This window comes from Aquarana catesbeiana, linkage group LG10 (assembly GCF_042186555.1).
Source record: "Aquarana catesbeiana isolate 2022-GZ linkage group LG10, ASM4218655v1, whole genome shotgun sequence".
NCBI classification, from domain to species: Eukaryota; Metazoa; Chordata; class Amphibia; order Anura; family Ranidae; genus Aquarana; species Aquarana catesbeiana.
The window spans coordinates 202,846,894-202,869,769 of NC_133333.1; the positions used below are offsets into that span (position 1 = coordinate 202,846,894).

The 22,876-nt window shown below is 40.3% G+C and overlaps 1 protein-coding gene and 1 long non-coding RNA gene across 3 annotated transcripts in view; one reads left to right on the forward strand and one right to left on the reverse strand.

Moving 5' to 3' along the window:
* Positions 1-22,876, reverse strand: part of LOC141111114 (uncharacterized) — a 24,076-nt gene continuing 1,200 nt past the window's right edge. The window contains exons 2-3 of one of the 2 annotated variants that reach the window (XR_012236384.1): positions 5,959-6,149; positions 1-717 (exon numbers count right to left, since the gene is read on the reverse strand). This is a non-coding gene — a long non-coding RNA (uncharacterized lncRNA). Of the gene's footprint in view, positions 718-3,474; positions 3,661-5,958; positions 6,150-22,876 lie in introns of those variants that run through there. The other variant, XR_012236383.1, reaches the window with a different exon arrangement.
* Positions 14,832-22,876, forward strand: part of LOC141111113 (lymphocyte antigen 6E-like) — a 14,957-nt gene continuing 6,912 nt past the window's right edge. Inside the window, exons 1-2 of the mRNA XM_073603130.1 lie at positions 14,832-14,889; positions 20,923-21,042. Of these exons, the coding sequence (XP_073459231.1) occupies positions 14,832-14,889; positions 20,923-21,042 (178 nt within the window). The remainder of the gene's footprint in view (positions 14,890-20,922; positions 21,043-22,876) is intronic.

A 22,876-nucleotide genomic window follows, 5' to 3' on the forward strand; every position in this document is an offset into this window, starting at 1 on the left:
CATAGGGAAGGGTTAACACTCCTATAATGTTTGTTTTGCTGTCTGTGCCCCTTCAGAAGATTTCACCTCACTTTCTGTCCCTGTGACAATTGAATTTTGAGAATTTTGGGTTGTTGTGGAAGCAAGGATTGGTGATAAAGCTTCAGTGGAGTCACCTTTTTCCCATAATAACTCTTATGCCGCGTACACACGCTCGGAATTTCCGACAACTAATGTTCGATGGGAGCTTGTTGTCGGAAATTCCAACTGTGTGTAGGCTCCATCGGACATTTGTTGTCGGAATTTCCGACAACAAAAATTTGAGAGCTGGATCTCAAATTTTCCAACAACAAAATCCGTTGTTGGAAATTTCAAGCGTATGTAGACAATTCCGATGCACTAAATTCCACGCATGCTCGGAATCAAGCAGAAGAGCCGCACTGGCTATTAAACTTCATTTTTCTCGGTTCGTCGTACATGTTGTATGTCACCGCGTTCTTGAAGTTCGGAATTTCCGACAACATTTGTGCGAACGTGTGTATGCAAGACAAGTTCGAGCCAACATCCGTCGGAAAAAAAAACATGGATTTTGTTGTCGGAATGTCCGAGTGTGTGTACGCGGCATTACAGGAGTGAATTTCCCTTCCATGGGGTAGATTTCCTCTCACTTTCTGTTGTCTTCCTTAGTTTGTAAGTAGGAGTCGTTTGTAAGTCGGGTGTTTGCAACTCAGGGACTGCCTGTATATTAAATAATAATAATTAATCATTATGATTACAATTATTATGGTACTTTACATGCTTTAGTGCTGTTAGTTAACAACATACCACAGTTGCTACATTTGAGGGCTTTTTTTTTTTTTTATCACATGCTCTGAACTGTAACCAAGATCCAGCTAATACTATAAAACCAAACATATTTACTTTTTCAGCATTATAAAACAAGCTACAACACATATGTCATTTACTACAGTGCTAACAAACGAACTGATGATTGACAACTCAGTTTTTACTTTAGATTTAGCCATAGACTGAAAAGAAGTGAAGATAATACCATAACAGAGTAAATATTTTAAAAAGACACTTAGGTACTTATTATACCCCAAAGCAATAGAGCCCCAGAAGTGTAAGAAGTCAGTGGGTGACTAAGCACACAGACAAAACTGAAATGTATGAACCTTTGAAAAAAGGCCATTATGTACTACTTAGCAAGGTAAAACAATCCTACAGTCCCACCTGTGTTCTAACATGACTTAGATACAATTATCATTTATCTCCATGGTTTATTGCTTTGTTATATCTAAGAAGTAAATGAGGATACTTGACAGCAAAATTATTGGGTAATAATATGTATACACACCCTCAATTACAGCATGAACCCATCTACCTTTAAGCAACACCTATGCTTGTCAGTAGAGCAAAGACAGGAGATATATTTCTGTGCCTGGATTTTAATCTTTTCACTTCAGGACAACTCTTTCCATGCTAGGGAGAAAAAAATATGTACAGTATCTCACAAAAAGTGAGTACACCCCTCACATTTTTGTAAATATTTTATTATATCTTTCATGTGACAACACTGAAGAAATGACACTTTGCTACAATGTAAAGTAGTGAGTGTACAGCTTGTATAACAGTGTAAATTTGCTGTCCACTCAAAATAACTCAACTCAACATACAGCCATTAATGTCTAAACCACTGGAAACAAACGCGAGTACACTCCTAAGGGAAAATGTCCAAATTGGGCCCAAAGTGTCAATACAGTATTTTTTGTGGCCACCATTATTTTCCAGCACTGCCTTAACCCTCTTGGGCATGGAGTTCACCAGAGCTTCACAGGTTGCCACTGGAGTCCTCTTCCACTCCTCCATGACGACATCACGGAGCTGGTGGATGTTAGAGACCTTGCACTCCTCCACCTTCTGTTTGAAGATGCTACACAGATGCTCAATAGGGTTTAGGTCTGGAGACATGCTTGGCCAGTCCATCACCTTTACCCTCAGCTTCTTTAGCAAAGCAGTGGTCGTCTTGGATGTGTGTTTGGGGTTGTTATCATGTTGGAATACTGCCCTGCAGCCCAGACTCTGAAGGGAGGGGATCATGCTCTGCTTCAGTATGTCACAGTACATGTTGGCATTCATGGTTCCCTCAATGAACTGTAGCTCCCCAGTGCCAGCAGCACTCATGCAGCCCCAGACCATGACACTCCCACCACCATGCTTGACTGTAGGCAAGACATACTTGTCTTTGTACTCCTCACCTGGTTGCCACCACACACGCTTGACACCATCTGAACCAAATAAGTTTATCTTGGTCTCATCAGACCACAGGACCTGGATCCATGTCTCTAGTCTGCTTGTCTTCATCAAACTGTTTGCAAGCTTTCTTGTGCTTCATCTTTAGACGAGGCTTCCCTCTTGGGACTACAGCCATGCAGATCAATTTGATGCAGTGTGTGGTGTATGGTCTGAGCACTGACAGGGTGACCCCCCACCCCTTCAACCTCTGCTGCAATGCTGGCAGCACTCATATGTCTATTTCCCAAAGACAACCTCTGGATATGACGCTGAGCACGTGCACTCAACCTCTTTGGTCGACCATGGCAAGGCCAGTTTTCAGGGGAAACTGTCCTGTTAAACCACTGTATGGTCTTGGCCACTGTGCCGCAGATCAGTTTCAGGGTCTTGGCAATCTTCTTATAGCCTAGGCCATCTTTATGTAGAGCCGAAATTCTTTTTTTCAGATCCTCAGAGAGTTCTTTGCCATGAGGTGTCATGTTGAATTTCCAGTGACCAGTATGGGAGAGTTAGAGTGATAACACCAAATTTAACACACCTGCTTCCCATTCACACATCAGACCTTGTGACAATAACGAGTCATATGACACTGGAGAGGGAAAATGGCTAATTGGGCCCAAATTGGACACTCTCACTTAGGGGTGTACTCACTTTTGTTTCCAGCGGTTTAGACATTAATGGCTGTGTGTTGAGTTATTTTGAGGGGACTGGAAATTTACACTGTTATACAAGCTTTACACTCACTACTTTACATTGTAGCAAAGTGTAATTTCTTCAGTGTTGTCACATGAAAAGATATAATAAAATATTGACAAAAATGTCCAGGGGTGTACTCACTTTTGTGAGATACTGTATATGCGTGAACCCCTAGTTGGGTATTTTTATCGCATACAGTTTATATGACATTCTTTCTATAAAGTTTTATTTTGTACATAGAAATGTGAGAGGTGTACTCACTTTTGTGAGCTACTGTGTATATATATATATATATGCTCATAAGTTTACATACCCTGGCAGAATTTATGATTTCTTGGCTATTTTTCAGAGCATATGAATGATAACACAAAAACATTTCTTTCACTCATGGTTAGTGATTGGCTGAAGCCATGTATTATCAATCAAGTGTGTTTACTCTTTTTAAATCATAATGGCAGCAGAAACTACCCAAATTACCCTGATCAAAAGTTTACATACCCTGGTGATTTTGGCCTGATAACATGCACACAAGTTGACACAAAGGGAATTGAATGGCTATTAAAGGTAACCATCCTCACCTGTGATCTGTTTGCTTGTAATTAGTGCCTGTGTATAAAAGGTCAATGAGTTTCTGGACTCCCGACAGACCCTTGCATCTTTCATCCAGTGCTGCAATGACGTTTCTGGATTCTGAGTCATGGGGAAAGCAAAAGAATTGTCAAAGGATCTGCGGGAAAAGGTAGTTGAACTGTATAAAACAGGAATTGAGAATGCCAAACTCAAATCAAGAATTGGAAAATGAGGGGTTCTGTTAAAACCAAACCACGGTCAGGTAGACCAACTAAGATTTCAGTCACAACTGCCAGGAAAATTGTTCAGGATGCAAAGAAAAACCCCACAAATAACTTCAGGTGAAATACAGGACTCTCTGAAAACATGTGGTGTGGTTTCTTCAAGATGCACAATAAGGAGGCACTTGAAGAAAGATGGGCTGCATGGTCGAGTCGCCAGAAGAAAGCCATTACTACGCAAATGCCACAACATCCCACTTACAATATGCCAAACAGCACATAGACAAGCCTCAAACCTTCTGCCACAAAGTAATTTGGAGTGATGAGACCAAAATTGAGCTTTTTAGGCCACAACCATAAACGCTACATTTGGAGAGGAATCAACAAGGCCTATAATGAAAGGTACACCATTCCTACTGTGAAACACGGAGGTGGATCGCTCATGTTTTCAGGATGCGCGAGCTACAAAGGAACAGGAAATTTAGTCAAAATTGATGGCAAGATGAATGCAGTATGTTATCAAAAATTACTGGAGGAACATTTGTATTCATCAGCCAGGAAGCTGCACTTGGAACATACTTGGACATTCCAACATGACAATGATCCAAAACACAAGGCCAAATCGACCTGACATGGGCTACAGCAGAATAAAGTGAAGGTTCTGGAGTGGCCATCTCAGTCTCCTGACCTCAATATCATTGAGCCACTCTGGGGAGATCTCAAACGTGCAGTTCATGCAAGACAGCCCAAGAATTTACAGGAACTGGAGGCCTTTTGCCAAGAGGAATGGGCAGCTTTACCATCTGAGGAGATAAAGAGCCTCATTCACAAATACAGGTACCACAAAAGACTTCAAGCTGTCATTGGTGTTAAAGGGGGCAATACACGGTATTAAGAACTGGGATATGTAAACTTTTGATCAGGGTCGTTTGGGTAGATTGTGTTGTGATTATGATTTAAAAAGAGTAAACACAGTTGATTGATAATAAATGGCTTCAGGCAAACACTAATCATGAGTGAAAGAAAAGTTGTTGTGTCATCACTCATATTCTCTGAAAAATGGCCAAGAAATCATAAATTCTGCCAGGGTATGTAAACGTATGAGCACAACTGTATATATATATATATATATATATATATATATACACACACACAGTGCTCAGCATAATTGAAAACACCCCAACAGATTTGTCAGAAAACCTTTACTTTACTTTCAGAATCAACATTTTCTATGGGACACTATACTACAAAATACTCCCACAAATGCTGGCCATTGATTGCAACCAAGATTTGTTTATTTGCACACACAAAAAAGTATTTTTCCTAATAAATTAAAGACCATGTTGCAAAGATGAATACACCTCAATGAAAGTCTTAGGGCTCATGCACACTGCAACTCAAAGGAGCTCAAAGAAGCTGCTCCTACAGGCTTTTAAGCTCTTATTTTTTCTGCCTAGTAACTTCCCTCCATGTTAGCCAATGTGTCCATGCACACTAGGGCTTTTTAAAAAATGTGAGGGGTGTACTCACTTTTGTGAGATACTGTATATGTTCATTATTCACCCCTAGCCTTAGAGCCCTTTCACACTGGAGCGTTGTGCAGGCGCTATAGCGTTAAAAATAGCACCTGCAAACCGCCCTAAAACAGCTGCTCCATTCACTCCAGTGTGAAAGCCTGAGGGCTTTCACACTGGAGCAGTGCTCTGGCAGGGGGTCAGAAAAAGCCCTGCCAGCAGCTTCTTTGGAGCGGTGAAGGAGCGGTGAACTCACCGCTCCTCCACCACTGCTCCCCATTGAAATCAAAGGGGCAGCGCTGCAATACCACCGGCAAAACACCGCTCCGGCGGCGTTTTTGTGGTTGGATTTAACCCCTTTTCGGCCGTTAGCGGGGGGTTAAAATCGCCCCGCTAACGTCCGAATAGCGCTGCTAAAACGACGGAAAGCGGCGCTAAAAATAGCACTGCTTTACCGCTAACGCCAGTGGTGGCACAGTGTGAAAGGTGTTTTATAGCAATATTTATTTTTAGATAAAATTAAAGCTATAGTAAACCCAAAAGCAAAAAAATGTAATATATAGCTACAGGCCAGGAGCTGCAGGCACAGCAGAAGCAGAAGGCCTACATGACTGGGTTTGACTGTCTAGGCTGTGATAACATACGGGTTAATATAATGGTGTTTTAAGGAAAATAGGCCTTACCTCATTGGTGGAGGGTCTCATGGTGGGAGGTTTTGCCTCTAGCATCAGTTGGAACAGAGGACAGCGCCGGACAAGCTTCTCCCGCCCCTTCACTTGTTATACGGGTGGCTCTTTTCTTAACAGGTTGATTAGAGTGGGACTGGTGATGTCATAGCAGCAGGCAGAGGTCGCAGGTTTCAGATTTTGTTAGACTAAACAAATTGAAACCAAAGTCCAGTTAACACAACAACTGTTTTTTTTTTTCCTTTTGGGATAAAGGTTTTACATAATTAAATAAAAGCTGATCATTGAAAGCACCCCTGCCAGTGGTAAATAGTTAGTTTCGACACTCTGAGTGAAACATCTGCAGGATAACTTATTCTGTTGAAAAATGAAATATGTACACAGGTAAGCTGGTAGTGGAAAATCCAAGGGCACCACATCCAATATTATACAAATATACAAGATACAAAGAAAGTTGGATTTCAAAGGTGTCAACACATTATACCACAACGATGTATAAAAACCATCTTTTTATTATTTAAACAACATTCATTAAAACAATGTAACCGCTTGCTGCTCTGCTTTTGTAGATATACTGTGGCGTGGACAGTGGGCAGGCTCAGTCACACACATTATATATATATATATATATATATATATATATATATATATATATATATATATATATATATATATATATATATATATATATATATAATATATATACACATGACTGAGCCTCTTCCAGGTTAGGGGCGTGCAGCACACCCGCTCGGACACACAGCACGCTCCTCCTATGGATTACTGTTACCGGTAACCAGTTACCAAAGACATGTAGCAGAATACATTTTGGCCTAAATTTTTGAAGAAGTTTTATTTTTTTTTAATATGTTTTATAACAGAAAGTAGAAAATATAATTTTCCAAAGTTTGTGGTCTTTTTTCACGTATATAATAAAGAATAAAAAACCCAGTGATCAAATACCACCAAAAGAAAGCTCCTTTTGTGTGTAAAAAATCCTATAAATTTCATTTGCGTACAGTGTTGCATGAAAGCGCAATCGCCAGCTAAATTAGTGCAGTGCTTGATAGCAAAAAAAGGCTCTAGTTATGAAGGGGGGAAAATCTCAAGTGGTTAAAAAAATAGAAGGGTAATCCATTTTCAAGTAAATATTTGATACAGTGGTTGGTTCCAAATAAATCTTACCTGCTGTGGTATCTGAGGCCTGTCAGCTGCTGCGGTGTGAATGGAACTGCAGACACAGAACTTTGTATTTAAAAACATTATTGGCGGTTGTGGTGTGGGAACCTGGAGCAGCCTGCAAGAAAGGTGGGACACGTGCCTTGGGGGAACATGCCATTGGGACATGAGCCACATACCCTGTTTCCCCAAAAATAAGACCTAGCGTGATTGTCAGTGATGGCTGCAATATAAGCCCTACCCCCCAAATAAGCCCTAGTTGAAGTCCTTGTAGGTCTTATTTTCAGGGTAGGGCTTATTTTCGGGGAAACAGGGTAGGGCTTATATTGCAGCCATCACTGACAATCACGCTAGGTCTTATTTTCGGGGAAACAGGGTAGCAGTGCAGTAGTTAGCATTGCTGTTTTTGGTACATGAACATACAAACTACAAAAGACTGGGGACTTTCAATGTTTAAATCTGCAGCTTTCATTAAAAGAATACCTGGTAGACATGTGCAGAAGGAAAAATGTATTTTGTTTCATTTCGATCCCTTATTTACATAAATTTGTTTAGTTAAATTAGATGAATTTGTTTTCAAAATCAGTTTTGTTTATTCTAATCGATTCCAATTTTTCGAATTCCATTCGAATGGCATTTGAAATCAAATTTATTCTATTTGAAATTCAAATTTTGGAAGATGGTTATATTCTTTCCATTCCATGCTATTGTTTTTTCTATTCAAAGCGTTTGTTTTCTTTTCTATTCTTTTCTTTTCTATTATATTCAATTCTTTTCTATTCTAATTGAATTTGAATTTATCCTTTTTGAAATTCAAATTTCAGAAAACGGTTATAATTGTTATATTCTTTTTATTGTTTATTCTATTCTATTATTTTCTATTCTAGTCTATTCTTTTCTATTCTATTCAAATTCAAGTGTGTTCTATTTAAAATTAGAATTTTGGAAGATGGTTATATACTTTCCATTCTATTCTATTGTTTTTTCTATTCCTATTCTATTCTTTTCTATTCTAGTCAATTCTATTATTTTCTATTCTAAGTTATTTTTTTCTATTCTATTCAAATTCAAATTAATTTTATTCAAATTTAGTGAAATTGTTATATTCTTTTATTTTCTATTCTATTCAAATTTATTCTATTTGAAATTCCAATGTCAGAAGATACAGTAGATATATTCTTTTTATTTTATTCAATTTTATACTATTTTTTATTCTATTCTATTTCTATATTTTCTATTCTATTTTATTCTGTTCTTTTATTTACTATTCTATTTTGTTCTGTTTTACTCTATTCTATTTTTTTCTATTCTTTTATTTTGTATTCTGTTGTGTTTTACTCTATTATATTATGTTCTTTTATTTTCTATTCTATTCTTTTCTATTCTATTCTATTCTTTTCTATTCTATTCCTTTATTTTCTATTCTATTTTATTCTTTTCAGAAATTCAAATTCTATTCAAAAACTATTTGAATTCGAATTTCGTCCGAAATTTTGATTCATTATTTCAGATTTGTTTAAATTCATTACTATTGTAATGTATCCGAATTTCCGAATAACGAAAAATTTATCTGAATTTCAATTCAGAATGAAACAAAATGCACATGTTTAATACCCAGTGACCTGGTCATGAAAGTCCTTGTTCATAAACTCCCTGTTATGTCTAACAAAGCCTTGATGCTGTTTTTCAATTTTCCACTGCATTGTCACCTTGTCACGTGCTCTCCCAATACAGATTGCAAAAGACTATACTGATGGACAAGTCAGCAGCAATTGTTTGATAGTCTTGACAGTCTTTTAGAAAACTAAATGTAATGCAGTTAGGACTTACATGTACTGTAAGGCCTCATACACACGGCACTGGAGCCTGTACACTGTGAATCAGCCCTTTGTTTATGCGGTTAGAGCCACCGCATGCTGTGTGCAGGAAGCTTATGTAAGTCTATGGGGAAGCAGTGGCTAGTCCTAATTTGGCTTGCATGCGGGTGTGGGTGAGCGTTCCTGAACGCACATTGTCTGCGTTCATGGTCGCTTACCCCCAACCGCATGCAAGTCAAATTAGCATGAGCCACTGTGTTACCATAGACTTACATAGGCAGCCTGCATGCAGCACCTGGGGGCTCCAGACGCACAAACAAACTGCTGATTCATAGAGGCCTTAGGCTTTCTTGGGTTTTTTTAGTTCTGAAGTAGGGATGAGCCGAACACCCCCCAGTTCGGTTCGCATCCAGAACATGCGAACAGGCAAAAAGTTTGTTCGAACACGCGAACACCGTTAAAGTCTATGGGACACGAACATGAATAATCAAAAGTGCTCAATTTAAAGGCTTATATGCAAGTTATTGTCATAAAAAGTGTTTGGGGACCTGGGTCCTGCCCCAGGGGACATGGATCAATGCAAAAAGAAGTTTTAAAAACGGATGTTTTTTCGGGAGCAGTGATTTTAATAATGCTTAAAGTGTATAGTATGCCTGTAAAGGGGCGCATGTTTCCCATGTTTAGAACAGTCTGACAGAAAAATGACATTTCTAAAAGAAAAAAAGTCATGTAAAACTACTATCGCTTGCGCCAGCTATAATGAATTGTCGGTCCGGCAATACACATAAAAGTTCATTGATAATAAAAGTGTCATTGACAATGGCGTGGGGTCCCCCCAAGAAGGAATATTACACTTTTATTGTTTCACTTTAAGCATGATTAAAATCACTGCTCCCGAAAAAACGTCAGTTTTTAAAACTTTTTTTTGCATTGATCCATGTCCCCTGGGGCAGGACCCAGGTCCCCAAACACTTTTTATGACAATAACTTGCATATAAGCCTTTAAAATTAGCACTTTTGATTTCTCCCATAGACTTTTAAAGGCTGTTTCGTGGCTTTTGAATTTGCCGCGAACAACCCCAATTGTTCACTGTTCGGCGAACGGGCGAACTGCTAATGTTCGAGTCGAACTCATGTTCCACCCGAACATAAAGCCCATCTGTATTCTGAAGAACTGCAAGAGTTGTAAGACATGATAATTCTTTTAACAGCGTAGGCTAGTAAAAAGTGACAAACAATATAATAGCAACAAACAAAACACACCTGGTTGAATTAAATTTACTGCAAGCACTTATAAGAACATGGACATAGATACCTTTAACTTGGCTGTGAATTAGCCCCAAGACCGTTTAGTGGTAAATTGACTTAACCACTTCAATACCAGGCACTTTCCCCCTTCCTGCCCAGGACAATTTTTAGCTTTCAGCGCTGTCCCATTTTGAATGACAATTGCATGGTCATGCAACACTGTACTCAAACTCAATTTTTATCATTTTCTTTCCACAAATATAGCTTTCTTTTGGGGGTATTTGATCACCTCTGCAGTTTTTAATTTTTGCGCTATATACTAAAAAAGACCGACAATTTTGAAAAACAAACTGATGGGCACTGATAGGCAGCACTGATAGGCAGCACTGACGGCACTAATAGGCAGAACTGATGGGCACTGATAGGCGGCACTGATGGGCACTGATAGGCGGCACTGGATAGGCAGCACTGACGAGGAGCTACTGACAGGCATAACTAAGTGGCACTAAATGGCACTTTGATGGGGCACTGACAGGCATTACTGATGGGGCACTTATTGGCACTTTTTGGGCACTGATTGGCACTGTTGTGGGCACTGATCGGCACTAAAATCCGAATAGTAGTCCGTGAACCTGAGTATTATTTGCATCATCCCCAACAGGGGGGGCTATTGCGTAATATGAAATAAAGTAAGTGTGAAGAATTAATATGCACAGGGCATTTTGTGCTGAATTTTGAACATATTAACTGCTGCCTGTTCCCTTACTTGGACTCATGCGAGCCCTTCCACTTTATATTTATTGACCAAGTCGCTCCGGACCAAAAATGGGTTAAAGGTTAATCCATCTTGTAGAAAAAATGGAGAAGGAAAGATGTTGTGTGGGAGAAGAAAAAAAACAGAGGGGGAGGGAGGAAGAATTAGGTAAGATAAGAGAAAAACCCATAGAGAAGGAGATGGGAAAAGACAGGAAGAAAGTGGTAGTGTCTATTTGCCAGGCTATGGCCCTGCTATACAGGGTGCTAGTGTCTCTCCCTCCAGATCAGATGGATTCTGATAGGTATCCATGGAGTCCATGTTTTCTCAAAGTGGGCAAGCTTGTCCTGGTAGATAGCCACCATACGTTCATTGATCATGATCCATGTCAATTTTGCCTTCAAAAAATCAAAAGGGGTTATAGGCGACCTCCAGGATCTCCCTATGGATATCCTAGCTGCCATAAAGATGATTGCAATTAGTTGTCCCAGTGTCCCCTCCACCGTCTTCCTCAGAAGAGCCTGCTGTGGAGACTTTGTTAGGTTCACTTGGGTGATCCAGAACCGCCTGACTTTGCTACATGTCCACCATGTATGAAGGATGGTGCCCTCCTGGCCACAACTGTGAAAACACCTGGAGTAGCTCCCTTTTTTCTTGTACAGACGTTATTTGAAGTGTAGAAAAGTACACTTCATTGATGTTGCTGTACAGTAGCGTGATGTGCTGCACTACTCTACAGTGCCATGCAATTCTGTGTAGGGTGGATAAATAAAATGCAGCATATCAGTATTTTATTGCAGCAGGCTGCAGCACAGTTCTGGTCTTCGTTGCAGTGTGAATAGGACGTACACAAAACATTTTTTTTTCTATGTATCCTTGCGGTGACTGGTGTTTTACAAAGCAGTAAAACACCTGTCATCACATGTGTGAATAAGCCCTTGGAAAAATAGTGGTTTGAAAATGAATGAACACACAGGAGCAGACATGGTCCACTAAACAGTATAATCACTATGTCAAAGTAACTTAGAATAGAGTTCTGTACCACTAGACTGGGATTAACTCATGAACCAGCAAAGTGAGCAAAAAAAGTGCACGTAAGCATTAACTGCAATGTGAATAGTAATACTATAACTAGTCTAGAGTGGATTCTAGGAGAATGGCTAGGATATGGTGCAATGTTCTCTGACAGGTACCTCTTAGCATAAGCAATAGGTGAAGGTCCATGTAGCAGCTCCGTGTGGTATTAACTCTTCAGCCGGCTAGCGTTGGGGCCCAGCTGAATTGTTGGTGCACATGAGAATAGTCCTAGTCAAGCTGGCAGGCAGCAGTAAGGCTACAAGTTGGCTGTATGGTCAGTTCCTAAAGGGCTCAGTCTCTTTAGCAGTGGATTTTAAGTCCCCACAGCAGCAGCTTACCAGTACCAGCTATATAGCAGCTCACCATCCAGTCAACACAGCTATTAGTCCACTCTCTGCTCTGCACTCTGGCTGTCAGCACCCCCAAACTCAGAGCACTAGATCCCACTCAGGCCGCTTATATGCCACAGTGATGGTTCATACTGAACAGCGATGTGCACTCTCCAGGCTCCCTCACAGCAAGAGGAAACTGTCCAAAAGAGCCTGAAAAAATGCATCTTTTTCCCCTCCTTTGGCAATCTCCCTCTGGGAAATGCAGTTCAAAAGCTCTTGATTAGAGCGGAATCTTTCTCCTCTGAACTACATATCCCACCGTGCAGTGTTGCCTGACTCAGTCTATTGTACTCTTCCTGCTCAGCAGCTCCCTCCTCTTGCTAATACAGCTGTTATAAGTTCAGCACCGCAGGGCAGCAACTACAGACAGCAGCTGCAGCCAGTGTTTCTCTTACTTTCCATTCTTAGCCAACCACCCGGCTAAAGTATTTTTTTTAAAAATCAGCAAAAGGTCCGTTACTTACAGTCAATGAGAACTGTCCCTTGTGCTGTTAGCTAAGGTTTTAGTTGAAGTTTTCAGTCCTCTGATCACCCCAATAACCCTGTAGTGATGGTGTTCTGGGGACCTGTGATATACACTCATCAAGAGTGCCAACTATGCCAACCCTTTCTGTGCCCCTCCTCCATTCATAGATTCTGTACCATAGCTTCCATAAATGAAATGCAATCTATGAATGGATGACCAATGAAAGGTGCAGACAGGACTTTCAGCTGTTTGCCTTAAAGCATAGTTCCAGGCATTTACATCAGGTCCAGCAGCACAATGGCTCCTGGGATATGATTGTCATCAATCCCAGGAGACAACAAGCCGCCGCCGCTTGTGGCATCGCTATGTTGTTTTTGCACATGCGCGCAAATGGGAGGTGCATGCTGAGTAGCCAGCAGCACCATATCCCGGAAGAACATACTAGTGGGCTTCAGCTGCCTACACTCAAGATGGGAGCGTGCTCGGTGGGGACTACTAAGTGAGCATTTAAACATAACTAACATTTAAAAAACCTACACTAGATAATAATGCCGCTTGATAAAGGGTTAGGTGCAAACAACATGGGGGGTTTAAAAGAAAAAACAAAAAAAAAGCTGGAACTCTACTTTGAATTCAGTTGTAGCCTCCCTGGTGGTATGATTATGTCAGATTTTTGCGTCTCAAAGCGGTAAAATTATTTTGCATAGAAATTTGGCGTTTTATATTGTAGGCCTGTAATTCTTAGCAATAACACACTTAAATCTGTCCAAACAAGAGTCTAGTAGATATCCCGGGTATGATGAAGTTTGAAACACAAAATCATAAATTATAATATAATAAATAAATATAAATAATTATAAAAAAATAATAATATAATAATAATAAAATTAATTTCCCTATGATTCACTATCGCTCAATTCTGCAAGTGTTCCAATTTACTATCACTGTTTTCTAGCTGGTCTAAAACCACTTTTGACGTAAAGGGACACTTTTTGGTTGCTATGGACAATCTCCAGTTTCCAGGCAGAAAAAACAGTATATATAATATAAAACTGCATGCATGGCATTGGACAAAGCACTAGGGACGAAAGGGATGTGAAATAATTTCATACAGTAATGTAATCTGTAAGATTACAGTGTACTGTATGTATTAAAATTTTTTTACTTTGCCCCCGGGCTCCGCCCCCGTGCATCGCGGCGCTTGCAGGGAACGGAGCCCGGAACACAGGACATTGGAGCAGAGGACAGAGCCAGCGGACACAGCGGGGGGACATTGCAGGATCCTGGGGACAAGGTAAGTAACCTGCACCAGGATCCTGCAATGCCATCTCAAGTGTAGTCGGGGTTACCGCTAATGGTACTGAAATTTAACCCCGAGCCACACTCAGTAAAACCGCCAGGGAGGTTAAGCTAAAAGCAACAATAAACTGGTTTACAAAACTACACTAATTTCCATGTTGTGAATTTTAAAAGACTCTCTGTTGATGTTTTGGACTGATTTGAAGAGCCAACAGGAGTCCAAATACGACCCGCATTTTCCGTGGATCTGAACTTTAACTTGATTCACACCACTTATATTTGAATATGATTTAAAGACTTTCAGGGTGTCACAGAAGAAGATTAAGAATACTTATACATAATCCCTGTTTTGGGTATAATTTCATAGTATAACATTGTTACTGACTAATTGTGATGAATCACTTAGGTGAGATGAATGGTAGGGCACACTGTTCATAAACAAAATCTGCAAGCTGCAGATTATTTCATCTATAGTATAGTATGTCATTAATCATACATAAAACCTCTTAAAATATGTTATAGTAGAACATTCTCAGACCCCACCTTGTGTATAGGAGGATCCCTTTCCCATACTTATAAAAAGACAAGTCTATCCAAACATCAGCTTTCCACCATAATATTCCAGTTCTTTCAACACAATGAATTTCTTCGCAGTAGGATTATTTTCACTGAGTGCCATGTTGACTATTTCAGGAGGTAAGTTATACACTCTTCAAAGATACCTAAAACGATAATTTATTCACAGTTTCCGGATATTTTATGCAGTTAAAGACCAATGCCACCCAAACCTGGAATTACAGAGGCACTGATGGTTTAAACCCTCTGGCGGGCTTCTTCTTTCTTGGAGACTCCATAAATGAGATTACCCTTCAATAATTTGGAAAAATAATTAATATCGGCACAGTGGTGTAGTGGATAACACTTTTGCCTAGCAGTAAGAAGGGTCGCTGGTTCGAATCCCAACCACGACACTACCTGCCTGGAGTTTGCATGTTCTCCCTGTGCCTGCGTGGGTTTTCTCCGGGTACTCCGGTTTCCTCCCACACTCCAAAGACATGCTGGTAGGTTAATCGGATCCTGTCTAAATTGTCCCTAGTATGTATGAATGTGAGTTAGGGACCTTAGATTGTAAGCTCCTTGAGAGTAGGGACTGATGTCAATGTATATGTAAAGCACTGCGTAAATTGACGGCGCTATATAATTATCTGAAATAAATAAATAAAATAAAAAATATCTCGTACACCCTATTTGGGTGGTTATATTACAGCAGCTCTAGGGGTGAGAGACTGATGTTTTCTGTGGCACAGAGATAATTTGCTAATTTTGCTCCATTAATTTGTGCCTCCGTTCTGTCCCACAATGATACAATAAAGAACTTACTTTTACTTTACACAGATGAACGCTGCAATTATTTGCTCAATATAAATTGTAGAGGGTGACACCAGAGTTTTGTTCTGCAAAGCCATAAAAATTTGAGCCCTCCTAGGAATTATGATAGAGATATTTTAACAATGAAGATCCTAAATTACCGTATGTAAGAAGTCAGAATGTAATGTTGGTTTTAGGTGAATTTTAATGCTTTCTGTGATTTATTGCTTAACTAACTAACCACATTATATGGGCTTGCTTAAAGTGTATGTCCATTAACCCCAAACCTCAATCTTCCTCTCTATTGCATGTCCCAGTATATTATTACTGTTTTAACCTTGTTCCAATAGCAAAAAGCATCTATGACATAATTTCCAAGTTTATAACATGTTTGCAGGGGTAGCTGCTGGAAGATTAATTTCTAATGACATAGACTTGCATCTCCCAGGACCACACCTCACAAGTACCCATTCCCCACATATGATGTGTGGGCAGGTGCTTTAAAATCCAGGCAGCAGCATAGTTTTGCTGGGAAATTAAATCAACATATGCATGTGGATTGGGACAGGAGGGAGCTAGGGGATAGATGGGGTTCTGTAGTTCAGCAGGCAGAACTGAGAATGCTGATTAGGTTTTCAGTGCAACATAGACTTTGGGGTTGGTTTACTAAAGATAAATAGGATGTTAACCTTTCAAGAGCTTAGTAATTATGGTGAAATTTCGGTTTGCAAAAAATACCCAACCATATACAAGGAAAAAAAAAAAAAAAAAAACAGCATTTTTGCTTGCACATGATTGGATAAAATCAGCAGATCTTCATCCTCATTCACTAAAAAGTGAGGCAAATTTTCTTGGCTGGTGCAACTTCTCTTGCAAAGTGAAAAGCCAAATTTGCCTTTAGTAAATCACCCCCTTTGTGTTCTCAGCCCAAACAGGGAGCTAGGTACACACTGGATTTCTGGCAGGTTAATACGTATTTTTATTCTATTTTAAATGTTTTTAAGAGGGATAAAATATGAGGATAGCTATGTTTTGCAGAGAATCACACATTCTGTGGTTTGGATCTGTCCAATGTACTAATAGTATGTTAAAGGACAAGTTCACCTTTGGGAACATGTTACATGTTCCATCCGTTTTTAGGAGAAAAACAAGTTCCATCCGATTTAGAAGGAGATCTTCTCCCCATATCCGCTGTCACAATTTGAAAAAAACGCGGCCGTGTGGGGCTCAGAACTCTAGAGTTATATGAATGAAGTACCAACAACCTTTGCAGCTGACAGCTTTTTACCTGTAATAAAATGTACATTTATTAATTTTATTTTTTCTTCTTTGAAATTCTAATTCTAACCTCTTTTTCCAGTTGACTAGTAAAAGAGAGGGGGGGGGACAGTCCTCCTCTCTTCGATACAATAGTTTGTTACTACAAGATCATATGAATCAACTAAAAGTACATGTACTAATATATTTTATTATATATTATATTTTTATTATATATTATATTTATATATGCAAAGTTCTTTCTTACATTAATGCCCCAATCAAGAAATATTACAGTGGGAAGATAACATTCATACTTTATATATGTTTAAAGTTGTTCTAATGGCTGTAGGTTTTTTTTTTACCTTCATGCATTTCATGCATTCTATGCATGAAGGTAAAAAACCCTCAGTAAGGTCTCTGCCTCCTCATTGACTGAGAGATAGCAGTGGGAGCCATAAACTCCTGCTGTTGTCAATCACAGCCAGTGAGGAGGAAAAAGGGGATGGGCCCGAGCCCCCCCTCTATGTGTCTTATAAACACACAGAACAGGGCTCAGGAGCAAGCACGCTTGCTATGGGGGGCACTCAGAGAACAGGAGGAGCCTGGAGCACCAGCAGGGGACCGGAGAAGAGGGGGATCGGGGCTGCTCTGTACAAAACCACAGCATAGAGCAGGTAAGTAAAACGTGTTTTTTTTTGTTTTATTTAACCTTTAAGATCACTTTAAATTTCAATAATCTATTCTACAACATTATGACCCCCTCAGGCTAAAGCCCAGTGTACACGGGAAATGTGTACAGCTCTCTGTTCAACAGGAGCCAGTCGTGGGACTGGCTTTTTTTAAAAGGGCATGCTGGAAAATCAGCATTCAATCAGCCAACGGCTACAATGTCTCAGCGGGAAAGATTGTTGCCTCTACATTGCTTGTTTTGATGAAGTAATCTGTCAGTTTTTGTTTTTTTTTTTTAGTTCAACCTGCCGGCTGAAAAAGAAAACTTTAAGTGTGTACCCCACTTTACCCATGTAATTAAGAATGGGAGTTTTTGTTCTAGCCCGTGTCTACAACATAATACGGAAGATGAATATTATCTGAACAGCCTTGATTGTAACATTTAAACCTAAAGGATTACAGTTTTTTTAAACATAACCAAAATGATAGACTCTAGGGGTTCGGACCTTTTAGGTTGCAGCTTTTCTTTATCTATATATTTTCATTTATTTATCTTTGTGTTTGATTTTTTCATTTCAATAGTCACACTTCCCTTCACAAGGAGAGTAGGATAAGCGCAGGATTTTAACCCTTTTTTGACATCTTTGATAGACTCTATAGCCTGCTTGTGTATATCTCTAAACTCAACAAACAAAAATAGAGACAATCAGTCAATTAGGATCCTTCTGATTCATACATAGTGAATACATGAATAATAACCTATAGACATAATTAGTAAGGCTTCTAACACAGTAGCCCTTAATGTGCATTGCATGGTGCTGTTAAACTGCCACCCAAACACACGTCTGGGTATGTCACTATGATAATTAAAGGAGAAGTATGGGAATTAAAAAAAAACAAACATACTCACCTTCCCAGATAGCAAGGATAACTTGCCACTAATTTGTGGCAGTGTTGAAGTGTAAGTCTTTTAACTTGCTGCACTTTTTCCATGGCAAGTACAAATTCTAGTTGACACTTTTCCAATTTGTAGAAAATTTGTGTGGCTAATCTATAGCAAAAGCAAAGCTGCAGTGGTGAATCTACAGCAAGAGCTCTGCAAGTTACAGTATCCCCTGTGGTGGGATGACTAATGCACAAATAACTGAACCAGAACTTGCAGCAGACTTGCAGAATGTTTACAAAGAAAGTTGATCTGGAGTCATGCAATGCGGACTTGCTGCAATTTTGCAACAGACTTGTGAATCCTGGTAAGTCTACCAATAGTTTAGCAAGTAATTTTTCAAACTTGTAGCTTGCTATCTGGGTTGGAGGGATGCTGCAGCTGTCCCACGTTGACACTAAACCCAGAAACTGAGTGATCACATAACCGCTGATTGCTGAGTTCTCGGTCTGCTCTGAGCACAGAGCAGTCACCACTCTCTGTTCTGCCATTCCAGTGCTCACTGGAGCTCCAGGTTGGTTAAGGAACAGGTCCATCTGTCTTTGCTGTGAGCCATAGCAAGCTGTCAATCAGGCAGGTTGGTGGATCCCAACAATATGCTCAGGATCCTTCCAGAGTCTGGAACCTCTCTGTGATGTCAGCTGTCAGCTGACTCTGGATTACAGGAATCCAAAATTAAGTGCACTTCTCTGACCCAGAAGAGACATATGACCAAAAAATCTTTAGCCATACATCTTGAAGGGTGAGAAAGAGTTAACATGACTAAAACTTTAAAATAGCTGACAGAGGAATATCTTTATTTTAGGGTCTTGTTTGTCACGATGACCACAGGAGATAGATAAGGTCTGGTAAAAACTGGTTCTGAAATTATGTCTTCAGACAAAGTCAAAACGTCAGCAATAAATAGTTGAAATTATGTCTGAGATGCTATATGTTTATATAGGAATTATGCCTCACGTGATGAACTCTGTCCTCCCTCCCTCCCTCCTTTTCTTTGTGCAATATTCTTTGTCTTTTCGCTCACCTGTCATTACATTTGAGCATTCATTGAAACAACCCGACTGTGTGTGTGTGTTGATTTGAGTGTCTCCCGGGGGCCGCAAGAAGTTTCACTGATCGTGCAAACATCTAAGCAGATTTAACCCTTACAGCGGTGGCTCTGACAATACCTCATCCTTGTATAGTGCAAAATTGCAAACTGCCGTGCTTTTGGCTAGCACATTAAGGCAATAGTCTTTGGGAGACTGATAGTGCAAAATTGTAGAGAAGTTAATTGTAAACCGCTGTGCTTTTGGGATGCACATGTGCTTTTGGCAAGCACATTAAAGTAATAGTCTTTGGGAGACTGATTTGAATATAGTAAAATAGAGGCTCTTAAGGAAAAAGCAGGACGATCAGTGGAATTCTACCAAAACCTTTTTGCTTTCCCTTTCTATCGCTGAATATTGTATAAGAATATTGTATTGTACTGTATAAGAATATTGTTTAGAGCTAATATTATTGTTGTACATTGCAAGAGGGTCTTGTAAGGTAAGACAATGACCCTTTGGTAAGTTTGTATAAGTTGTTTGTAACCAAATTAAGAATGGGTAAGGGAGAAAGTAAAGAATACCCCCCCACCTAATCCCGGAGAGACATGTAAAGACTATGTGGCCAGAGTATGCGGAACAGATTATTTTTTGATAAATCCTTTCATAGACAATCGGTCCAGATGGACTGAAAGTATGTACAGTAGCTCACCCTTCCCGAACACAGGCGCAAATGACCACTTCCATATGGATATGGTCAGGGGACTCTCTTTGGGGGATAAGAAAGCTTTCCTATGGTACACAGGAGACCCCGAGTGGGACATGAAGTACATGAAGGAAGCAGGGGAAAACTGGCTCATTGTAGCTGTTCACTGGTATTACACGGAACCTGAGGATAGGAAGGGGAATGGTAGGAAGAGAATTAAATGGATCAGGAAAAGTGAAAATAAAAAACCCTTTTTCTTGCCTTTTACTGCAGAACAACTGCACCTGTTAGAGGCTAAGGTAAAACGACCCTCCATACAATCTAAGATTAACGTTTCTGACCTCTCACCTACCAACCCATTCCTCCCAACAACAGTTAGTGTGTTTCCACTTCCTCTACCACCCGTTTACACACCCCTTTATCCTAGCATACCTGTTTGCAAGGTTTCAGGGGATGACAAGGAAATAATCCAAATAGCCACTCTTGCTATAGGTAACCCCACACACCCACCCACAGCACCACCACCCTTACCTCAACAACAGGTACTTTTACAAGCACAGGAAAGTGGTGGCTCAGGCTCAGGAGACTCTGATGTAGAAAGTGAGGCAGGCTCAGAAATAATTGTTAAAAAGAAAATGTCTAAACCCTTATACACATCTCTTTTAAAATAAAGTCATCTTATATTAATTGTAAAGCTATTTATGAAGAATAATATGTTGACATTAATCTTACACTTCTATATTTTTCTATTTTAGTGGCATCTTTACATTGCTATTCATGCACGGACATGAAAAACAACACTCTGTGCAACCAACAGCCAGCAGTGATCTGTAACTCCTCTAGCCTGTGTTTTACACAAATAGACAAAGCAGTACGTAAGTATATGACTTCTTTGGGTTTGTCACCTACATTACAGTGAGGTCAATATAATTGTTCATTTTCTAATGCTTGTTGCAATATGGAATGCTTAGTGCCTAATATACTGAAGCATAAAAAATAAGTGATGTAAATCTGTGTTCACTTCTGACATCCAATCATTTGCTAGAGTTTTTTTTAACAGTTCTCTAAATGTGATTGGCTGTTTATTTTCTCTTTATTTCACATTTAAATTTGACTTTTAGTGTTAAACTTAAAGAATAATTTCACCTTTTTAAAAAAAAATAATGAATGCACATCTTTTGCAGGTAAAAAAATGTGCATTTATTTATTTTTATTTTTATATTGGGAGCCTGGAAAGCATTGCACCAGCGATCAGTAGATTGTGGGTGCTATGCGGGGCTCTTGCAGACTCTGTATGTTAGCTGTCTGCCCATACACTGTACGGACAAGCAGTTCCACACTAACATGAAGCATCAATGAACTACCACAGCGCTCAACAGCACTGTGGTAGTTCATTGAGAACTACAAGCCAACAGCTGCAAAGGCTGCCAGACCTTGTCGTTTTCTATTCACTTAACTCTGTGAATGAATTACTTGGCTGGGTGGGCAGAGCCCCGCATGGCCACATTCTTTCCAGAGAGTGACAAAGAGCGAGGGGAGAGGATCCCCTACCACCTGTCACAACGGGGAGTCGGGGGGTTGTGGGGGCTGGTGAATTTGTAACCTGTTACATGTTACAGGGTTACACCCTGTAACATGTAACAGGATAAGGAAACCTGTCATGATAAACATTTAGGCTTAAGTCAGGAGCGTATGTAGAAATCACAGCGCCCCATTGTGAAATTGGCACCCGACCAAAAAACTGTGAAATCTGAATTACCTATATATACACAAAGATTGCCTGAAGCTATCTACATACATCCACAAATACCATTTACAGACAGGCCCCTTTGAAGCCAACAACATACTTCCTTGCAACTTTCCATAGGCAACTTGCAGCCATCTACTGATCCCCTTTACAACCATACAATAACCTTCTTGCACCCTTCAGAGGCTCCCTTTGTAATCATCCATATTCAAAATTGCACAAATCTATAAACCCCCTTTGTGGTCATCAGTGGCGTCACTAGGGTTGGTGTCACCTGGTGCGGTAAAACATGGTGTCACCCCCCTCATGTCTAGGCTGCCCAGCACCCTGCATGTAGCGCACGGTCATGGGACGCACCCCAAACCGGCCCCTGTAAATTATAGTGTAGGGTGATATAGTGGCAGGTTAGGGTAGTATAGGGTGGTATAGTGGCAGGTTGGAGTGGTATAGGGCAGGTTGTGGTGGTATATTGGAAGGTATGGGTGATATATTGGCAGATTGGGGTGGTACAGGGCAGGTTGGAGTGGTAAAAGGCAAGTTGGGGTGGTACAGGGCAGGTTGGGATGGCACAGGCCAGGTTGGAGTGGCATATGGCAGGTTGGGGTGGCTCAGGGCAGGTTGGAGTGGCACAGGACAAGTTGGGGTGGTACAGGGCAGGTTAGGGTGGCACGGGGCAGGTTGGAGTGGTATAGGACAGGTTGGGGTGGTATAGGGCAGGTTGGGGTGGTACAAGGCAGGTTGGGGTGGTATAGGGCAGGTTGGGGTGGCACAGGGCAGGTTGAAGTGGTATAGGGCAGGTTGGGGTGGCACAGGGCAGGTTGGGGTGGTACAGGGCAGGTTGAAGTGGTATAGGGCAGATGGGGTGGCACAGGGCAGGTTGAAGTGGTATAGGGCAGGTTGGGGTGGCACAGGGCAGGTTGAAATGGCACAGGACAAGTTGGGGTGGTACAGGGCAGGTTAGG